The sequence below is a fragment of the Tachyglossus aculeatus genome, chromosome 6 (assembly GCF_015852505.1).
Source record: "Tachyglossus aculeatus isolate mTacAcu1 chromosome 6, mTacAcu1.pri, whole genome shotgun sequence".
Classification (NCBI taxonomy): domain Eukaryota; kingdom Metazoa; phylum Chordata; class Mammalia; order Monotremata; family Tachyglossidae; genus Tachyglossus; species Tachyglossus aculeatus.
This window is the reverse complement of record NC_052071.1, coordinates 61517869-61527113: the sequence shown is the minus strand read 5'-3', so window position 1 is coordinate 61527113 and position 9245 is coordinate 61517869. Positions and strand designations below refer to the sequence as shown.

At 54.6% G+C, this 9245-nt stretch overlaps 1 protein-coding gene across 3 annotated transcripts; it reads right to left on the bottom strand.

Annotated features, from left to right (window-relative positions):
• Positions 1 to 957: 957 nt before the first annotated feature.
• Positions 958 to 8974, bottom strand: LOC119929773 (RNA-binding protein 3-like). 3 transcript variants are annotated; one of them, XR_005451588.1, is made up of 8 exons: positions 8820 to 8974; positions 8364 to 8506; positions 6851 to 6957; positions 5239 to 5344; positions 5069 to 5150; positions 4916 to 4986; positions 2114 to 2193; positions 958 to 1124 (listed from the first exon to the last, which is right to left on the bottom strand). XR_005451588.1 is itself a non-coding variant. In XM_038748051.1 (7 exons), the coding sequence occupies exons 1-6, from the start codon at positions 8951 to 8953 to the stop codon at positions 4926 to 4928; spliced, it is 633 nt and encodes a 210-aa protein (XP_038603979.1). In that variant the 5' UTR covers positions 8954 to 8974; the 3' UTR covers positions 3832 to 4546; positions 4916 to 4925. The 3 variants fall into 3 exon arrangements, 2 of the variants coding, with proteins under 2 accessions (XP_038603979.1, XP_038603980.1); XM_038748051.1 differs by lacking the exons at positions 958 to 1124; positions 2114 to 2193 and adding an exon at positions 3832 to 4546; XM_038748052.1 differs by lacking the exons at positions 958 to 1124; positions 2114 to 2193 and adding an exon at positions 3832 to 4546 and having other exon boundaries at positions 8364 to 8495; positions 8820 to 8839.
• Between the last annotated feature and the right edge of the window lie 271 nt (positions 8975 to 9245).

Sequence of the window (9245 nt, the reverse complement as noted above, 5' to 3'; positions counted from 1 at the left end):
AGCACTTCTGTACCTAACCCTAATAATAACGTTTATTAAGCACTTACTATATGCAAAGCACTGTTCTAAGCGCTGGAGAGGTTACAAGGTGATCAGGTTGTCCCACGGGGGGCTCACAGCCTTAATCCCCATTTTACAGATGAGGTAACAGGTCCAGAGAAGTGACTTGCCCAAAGTCACACAGCTGGCAATTGGAGGAGGCAGGATTTGAACCCATGACTCCAAAGCCTGGGCTCTTTCCACTGAGCCACGCTGCTTCTCTACATTTACGTCTGCCTCCCCCTCTATACCTTAAGAGTGTTGCGGGCAGGGAGTGAGTCTACCAATTGTTATACAGTATTCTGCTAAGAGCCAAGTGCTCTCCATACAGTACACACTCAGGAAATACAATTGATTGACGGGGACCAGGGCCATTTGGGTAACAACAATACAATCAATTGTATTTACTGAGCGCTTACTGTGTGCAGAGCACTGTATTAAGTGCTTGGGAAGTACAAGTTGGCAACATACAGAGACGGTCCCTACCCAACAGTGGGCTCACAGTCTAGACGTACAACTGCTTACTGCGTGCACTGTGCTTTAAGCACTTGACAGAGTACAGAGTTGGTAGACGTTACCTGCCTCCAATCAATCATATTTATTGAGCGCTTACTGTGTGCAGAGCATTGTACTAAGCGCTTGAGCCTACAGTCTAGAGTGGAACCAAGTGCCACTCCACCTTCCCCCCGACCCCACCCCCGGGAGCCGGGAGCCCGTGATCCCTTCTCTCCCCAGTGAGGGCCGAGCAAGGCGATGCCAGGGAAGGTGAAATGGCTGGGGCCGCCCAAGGCCACCCATGCCCGGTCCTGTGCCCTGCAGACCGGGCCCTCACCGCGCGAGCCTGACACCGCAACCTGGCCAGTGAGGCAAGGCCTTGCTCCCGGCACCAGCCAGACTGCTTCCAAGTACACACTGGCATTGGCATTTACATTTTTTATTTGGCTATGTACACACCGAGGAACTCTTTGCTTTGCTGTTGATAAGGCGTCGCGGGCACACTGGACCCTGGAGCGGGAGAGGCACCGCACACCCCTCAGTCCCTCACCTTCGAGCTGGGCCTTCATGGCAGTTTGACAGCATCGGCGCTGTTGGGAGAGAAAGACACCAGTCACACGCACGGCTCATGCAAGAGTATTTATTTTACTTGTACATACTTATTCTACTCTATTTTGTTAATATGTTCTGTTTTGTCCTCCTTCTCCCCCTTCTAGACTGTGAGCCCACTGTTGGGTAGGGACCGTCTCAATACGTTGCCAACTTGTACTTCCCGATAATAATAATAATAATAATAATAATAATAATAATAATGTTGGCATTTGTTAAGCGCTTACTATGTGCAAAGCACTGTTCTAAGCGCTGGGGGGGGGGGGGAATACAAAGTGATCAGGTTGTCCCATGTGGGGTTCACAGTCTTAATCCCCATTTTACAGATGAGGGAACTGAGGCTCAGAGAAGTGACTTGCCCAAGGTCACACAGCAGACATGTGGCGGAGCCAGGATTCAAACCCATGACCTCTGACTCCAAAGCCTGTGCTCCTTCCACTGAGCCACGCTGCTTCCCAAACGCTTAGTACAGTGCTCTGCACACAATAAGTGCTCAAGAAATACAATTGAATGAATGAATGAAGAATCACAGAGGGGGCAGCTGATCCCAGGTGCGCTGATGAACTGGCCGAGAACCATCCCCACAGGCCTGAGGGCCCACCTCAGCACACCATGCCCCCTGGGGTATGCTGCCCTGGCATGTCCGAACAGTGGGAGAAGCCCCTCCTCTCACCCCTGAGACAGTTTCAAGCTGTCAGGTGCTTCCACAACAGAGCAGCCAGGATGCAGGGGGAGATGGGGACCTTCGCAGTAGGCAGGGTGCACAAGTGAAGGCTGGGGGAAGGTCTGGAGAGAACGGTGGTCCTCACCCCTCTTGTAGACAGGGGCTCACCGCAGCTCGGCCTAGGACCCGGAGCTGCAGCCCCACCCCCGGGGCTCCCATTCGGGCCGTGGCCAACAATTCGCTCACCGATTCCCCGCCCCTCCCTCCCCCTGCAGGGACATTGCCAATAATCGGCCGCGACGGTACCTGGTCAGGGAGGCCAAACGTTTCCCATTTTCCACAGGATTCGCCCATCTGTTTCAGCCTGAGATGTGTAGGGTCTTCACCTGTCAAAGCAAACTCAAGTCACTCCTCAGCAAGGAGGGATTTTGGCATCAATCCCCACCTCAGCCCCTCCCTCAGAGAAGGCAAAAGTTTGGCCACAATAAAGGCGGCGGTCCGGAGCAGATCCATGTCGCACCAGTGCAGCCGGAGAGCTTCTGGGAGTCAAGTGACTCTCCATCCCCGGCCCCCTCCTGCACCGGTCAGCCAGCCAGCCAGACCCTTCTATCCAGCCGTCTCATCTCCACCAGTAGCCCAGAGCCAGGCCGGGCCAGGCCCAGAGTGAACAGCTGCCCCCAAACCAACTGCCAAGCGAGCTTGGGCAGCAGAAAACCCCCAGCCCGGAATCCATCCCCACGGGTGGGACGGATTGCTCCATCTCCCCCCAAAGCAATGCGACCTCTATGGGGAGGGAACGGTTGGCCGGCCCCAAGCAGCTCCGGGTCCAGACAGGATTAGTCCGAGTCAGACCGCGGGCACCGAGGCCAAGCACCCCTCGCCCATCGGCTGTGCCGATGAGCTGTCAAGAGCTGATGAGGACAGAGCAAAAAGCGTTACCTCAAGTTTCAGAGCCATCGTGACCTAGGAGCTAGCCTAGGGAGCTCTCACCTCCCTCGCTTTGGCTGGGATGGGGGCGGTCTGCTGCAGCACTCTGGGCCTCCGAGGATACTAGGTACCAAAGATGACCCAATAACACTCGGTGATTGAGGCAGGACCCAGCTAACCAGACGCAGATTTGCCTGCCTGCTAGCACCAGGGCTCCGTGTGATGCCTCAGAAAACCCGAAGCCAGCCTCCGCCTCCCTAGGCGCTCATTTCTGCAAGCTGCCTTGGATACCAAATAACCAGGTCTGTCCTTCAACAGTTACTGCCTGGAGACGAGACGGTACAATCCCAAAGCCACAGCTCTCCACTCACAGCCTCCCTGCCGAAACAGGGAGAGATCAGGTATTTGGGAGATGCTATCTCGCAAGGGCCCTTTGTTGACGCCTGGCCTCCCCGCAGCCCCCCAGGCCGTGCTACTGGCCACTACCTTCCATCAGGCTCCGTCCAGAGCAGGCGGGGCCGGGCTGCCACACCTCAAGCCATGTCTTGATTGGAACGGGAACATCTCAGGTTGGAGTCTGCAGCTTCACAAGGCCCCAGACACTTAGCACCCCATTCACGGTCAAGTCACGACTGTCCACAACCTACCTCGACTCAATCCCACTGGAGGATGCCGCCTTCCTAAACCCACATCATCTACAAAGCTGGAACCATTTACTACACATGCAATGGCATCGTTCTGCTCCGTTTCATCAGTCTATCGCAACTGGGAGGACATCAGAAAACGCAGGTGCCGTTCAACATCAGATTCAGGCGGAAGCCTGACTCCAAGTCGGAGTCCCAAGCCCGCCAGGGAATCAATCGCCTGACTGCTCTGAGCACCGGCTATTGATCCTGAGGGTCAACAGGCGACCCACCGTCACTCTGGAGGGTCCTTCTTCCCCACCCTTCAGCAGCCACTCAGAGTGACCAAATCTTCCAGTTGCTACTCCCTCCCTGGACGCCACTTTCCTCTTCCTTCCTCAGCCCTGCCCGGGCCGGTGAGGGCTCTGGCTGAGGACTGTGCTGTGCAAGGAAATGTCAATGTCGAGAGCAGAGTTCGTTTCAGAGTTCGTCTTTTTAATAGGCTTCGTGAAGCCAGAAAACTGAGTACAGGAGTTCCTTAACCACTTCAAATACAATGCGTTTCTCTTCTCTTCCAGTAAAAAAAGGACAATATAAACAAACATTTTCAAGAACCTCTCATGGAAAGTTTGCAAATCTAGTCTGGGCAATTTGCATTGTACAGTAAAAATACCTCTTTTTGGCCTAATGCAAGTCAAAAAAGCAAGCAGTTCTCTTTAGTCATACCGAGGTGGTCTGCCTTTCCAATCCCCCCTGGGCTGCGTTCCTTCCTTGCCATACTAAAGGAACAGTAAAAACCAAAAAAAAAAAAAAAAAATCAAAACCAAAAAAAGTGAACAAACTAAAAGAAGTCCCAGATACACCACAGCTTAGTTCAGCTTGTGGGGGGGGCCACACAACTAAAAGAGACCTGGATGGCAATGCCAAAAATTGCAATGGGGTTTAAATACTGCCTTTCCAAAAAGGATTTAACCCCTGGGAAACAGACCCCTCTGACAGAGTCTGAAGGGGCGAAGTCGAGGCGTAAACTGCCAGTCTCTTTCGGTGTGAGCGTGTGACATACTTATAAAAAAGGGAAGACCTAAGTAGATGTATTAAACAAGGTTTCGGCGAAGCTCCAAAAATCTTTATAAATACAGCCATTGGAAGGACGATCTTGAGTCAGGAAGGATTTTTAGTCGGTGCGCAGCTGAGGACAAGAAGCAGGTACAATCGTAAAGGCACTTGAATGAAGAATATCGACACGATGCAGCAATTCACTCCCCTAAGTTAAGGTTAGCAGGCTTCGAGTCTCGGATCCCCCACCCCGACTTGGCGACAGGAGCGATTACGGCCCTCTGCTGACCGGGATGTCCCCGAGTAAGAATCTGGCCCTCCGGTCCAAGCACAAGTTAAAAGCATCCACATGCATGGAGAGTGTTCAGAGAAAACGGCTCTCGGAAACAAGACGATTAGACTGGCTCGTTAACGGTGGGTGCAACTGGAGGATGCTAAGCCACGGAATGTAATTTATCTGCAAAGCCAAGAGTGCACTTGTGCCCTCTCCAGTTCTGCTTACCTTGGTCATCCTAGTTGTCATAGTTGTCTCTGTATGAACCACTGGAATAGCGGTCACCATATCCTCCCTGACTGTTGGAACAAATACACGTGTCACTCTACTGTCACAGCCACCTCGGCAGGCACCCTTCCAGTTGCTCACTAGCACATTTACCTGCCCCCGTAGTCCCTGGAGCCGCCGTAACCTCCACTCCTGTTGTCATACCTGCCACCGCCGTAACTCCTGTCGCCGCCGCCTGCAGCACGGAGAAACACGTGTTTCCAGAGAGTTCGAGGATGGCACACGGCCAGCGACCCTTCCCACCACCGCCCAAGCCAACTCACCTCTGGAGTAGCCTCGGCCTCGGCCCCGACCCCCAAAGGAGCCACCTCTGGAGCCTCGGGAAGATTTTCCAGCATGGTCCACTCGGATCTGTCGGCCATCCACGGACTGCGGACACAAAGGTGGTGAGCGGGTCACCGGGGCAAGCACCTTGCCCGGATAGACCTAGAGGCTGTAGAAGCCAGTCACTTCCCCACCTCCCCACAGTGTGATCCATCACTTGGGAGGGCAATCTCTACCCTCAGGAAGCATGTGACCCAATGGGGGGGGAATGGATATTTAAGGGTCACAGACAGGTGTATGTATAGTGGATGGAGCCAGGTCATGGGTTCTAATCCCAGCTCTGCCACTTGTCATGTGTGGCTTTGGGCCTAAATCAATCATTTCACGGTGCCTGCTATCTCATCTGTAAGACGGGGACTGAAACTGAGCCCCATGGGGAACAGGGACTGCGTCTGACCCGATTTATTGTATCCACCTCAGTGCGTAGTACAGTGACTGAACTTCAATCAAACACCAATCACTACAATTTGGAGAAGATAGAGTATAAGGAGATGTTCTTCAACGTGGAGAGTAGTCGGGGGAAACTGACCAAGCGCATCGGTGACGGAAGGGAGGGGGAACAGGGCAGGCACTGAGAATAAACCAGGGAAGGCTTCCTGGAAATGCACAAGTGAAACGGAGTTCCTGGAGAAGAAACCTCCAGTGGTTTATGGGGGAGATGTGCATAGAATGATTTTTAAAGAGAATACACCAGGAAGCAGAGTGAAGTGGGGTCTAAAGGTTGGGGGTGTATGGGGGGGGCCGCTGTTCCAAGCGCTGTCGGGGATACAAGGTGATCAGGTTGTCTCACGTGGGGCTCACAGTCTTAATCCCCATTTTACAGGGGAAGTAACCTAGGCACAGAGAAGTTAAGTGACTTGCCAAAGGTCACACAGCTGACAAGTGGCAGAGTTGGGATTAGAACCCATGAAGTCCGGCCCCAGAGCCGCACCTAGTAAGCGCTTAACAAATGCCATCATCATGCTAAGAGGACCCAGGCCGCTGTTGGGTAGGGACCGTCTCAGTACATTGCCAACTTGTACTTCCCAAGCGCTTAGTCCAGTGCTTTGCACACAATAATAATGATGGCATTTATCAAGCGCTTACTATGTGCAAAGCACTGTTCTAAGCGCTGGGGAGGTTACACGGTGATCAAGTTGTCCCACGGGGGGCTCACAGTCTTAACCCCCAGTTTCCAGATGAGGGAACTGAGGCCCAGAGAAGTGAAGTGACCTGCCCAAAGTCACACAGCTGACAACTGGCGGAGCCGGGATTTGAACCCATGACCTCTGACTCCAAAGCCCGTGCTCTTTCCACTGAGCCACGCTGCTTCTCTTCTAGTCTGTGAGCCCACTGTTGGGTAGGGACCGTCTCTATATGTTGCCAACTTGGACTTCCCAAGCGCTTAGTACAGTGCTCTGCACACAGTAAACGCTCAATACGACTGAATGAATGAATGAACGAAGCCAGCACCCACTTTGGCCAGGATACATGTCATCATTGTTCTTCCCAGCCCCTGGAACATGAAGACACAAACGGGAAGACTCAAACATAGGATTTGTGGGGTCTCACCTCTCCATTCATCGCCCTCATGGCATCCGAGGCGTGCTCAGGGTTGGCATAGGTGATGAAGCCGAAGCCCCGGGATCGCTGGGTCTCTCGGTCCTTGATGACGACCACTGCGGGATGGGGGAGGGAGGGGAGGAGGAGGCCGTCAGGGTGCGGGGAAGCAAGGAGGGATGGACCGTCTCTAAATGTGGCCAACTTATACTTCCCAAGAAGGTAGTACAGTGCTCTGCACACAGTAAGCGCTCAATACGATTGAATGAGCCAAGTTAGCTCTCTTCATCCCTTCAAGGCCCTACTGAGGAGGTCGTCCCAGACTGAGCCCCCTCCTCACCCCCCTGCCTTACCTCCTTCCCTTCCCCACAGCACCTATATATATATGTCTATGTTTGTACGTACTTATTACGCTATTTATTTTACTTGTACATATTTAGTCTACTTATTTCACTTTGTTAATATGTTTTGTTGTCTGTCTCCCCCTTCTAGACTGTGAGCCCGCTCTTGGGTAGGGACCGTCTATGTTGCCACCTTGGACTTCTCGAGCGCTTAGTACAGTGCTCTGCACGCAGTAAGCGTTCACTAAATATGATTGATTGATTCCCAAGAGCTTAGTCCGGCGCTCTGTATACAATAAGCGCTCACTAAATACGATTGATTGATTTCCAAGCGCTTAGTCCGGCGCTCTGCACACAATAAGCGCTCACTAAATACGATCGATTGATTCCCAAGCGCTTAGTCCAGCGCTCTGCAGTAAGCGCTCACTAAATACGATTGATTGATCCCCAAGCGCTTAGTCCAGTGCTCTGCACACAAGCGCTCACTAAATACGATTGATTGATTTCCAAGCGCTTAGTCCAGCTTTCTCTACACAGTAAGCGCTCGCTAAATACGATTGATTCCCAAGCGCTTAGTCCATTGCTCTGCACACCGTAAACGCTCACTAAATACGATTGATTTCCAAGAGCTTAGTCCAGCGCTCTGCACACAATAAACGCTCACTAAATACGATTGATTGACTTCCAAGCGCTTAGTCCAGTGCTCTGTACACAGTAAGCGCTCAATAAATACGATTGATTGATTCCCAAGCGCTTAGTCCAGCGCTCTGCACACAATAAATGCTCACTAAATACGATTGATTGATTTCCAAGCGCTTAGTCCAGCGCTCTGCACACAATAAACGCTCACTAAATACGATTGATTGATGATTCCCAAGCGCTTAGTCCAGCGCTCTGCACACAATAAACGCTCACTAAATACGATTGATTGATTCCCAAGCGCTCAGTCCAGCGCTCTGTACACAACAAGCGCTCACTAAATACGACTGATTGATTGATTTCCAAGCGCTTAGCCCAGCGTTCTATACACAGTAAGCGTTCACTAAATACGATTTATTGATTCCCAAGCGCTCACTCCAGTGCTCTGCACACAATAAGCGCTCAATAAATATGATTTCCGAGCGCTTAGTCCAGCGGCCTGCCCCCAGTAGGCGCTCACTCCATAGGCCGGGGGCCTTACGTACCCTCGGAGATGGGCCCGAAACTGCAGAAGTGCTGCTCCAAGGCCTGTTCGTCCGTGTCGAAGTTGAGGCCGCCCACGAACAGCTTCCCCTCCTCGGACATGGCGGCGGCTGAGGCGGCTGAGGCTGAGGCGGCTGAGGGGCGGGCGGTCCGGCCGTCAGCGCGCGCCGCGGGAAGAACCGGTCTGAGCCGCCCCCAGCCGCCCCCAACCGCCCGGCCGGCCGCCATCTTGGCCGCCCCTTGGCACCGCCGCGTGCCCCGGGCCGGGGCCCACAGCCCGGCCCGCCGGGCCAAGATGGCGGCCGCCACATGGGCCCCGCTCCGCCGCCGCCGCCGCCGCCGCCCCCGGACGGACGGACGGACGGACGACCTCGGGTGGTCGGGCGCCGCCGAAGGATCCGCGAACCCCCCCCCCCCCCGGGGGTCACCCCCCCACTCCCTCCCTCCCTCTCACTCACCACAAGGGTCGGAGCGGAGCGGAGCGGACCGTCCCGGACCTCCGACGGGGGGAAATGCGGCCGAGGGGGCGCGGGCCCGGGGCTGATAAAGGGCGCGCGCCGGACACGTCACCGGCACCGCCCCTGCGGCCCATTGGCGGTTACCCGGATGCGGGGGGGGGCGGGGGGAGGGGAGAAGGCGGCCACCACGCATGCGTCCCGGAAGTGGGGCTCGGCGGGAGGGGAGGGGAGGCAGGAAAAGCGCGCGCGCGCGCAAGGGAAAAAGCCCCCCTCCCCCTTCCCCTCCCCTCCCGCCGAGCCCCACTGCCGGGACGCATGCGTGGTGGCCGCCGGGAGGGGAGGGGGAGGGGAAGGGGGGAGGGGGGGCTTTTTGCGTGCGCGCGCGCGCACGGAAAAAGCCCCCCTCCCCCTTCCCCTCCCCTCCCG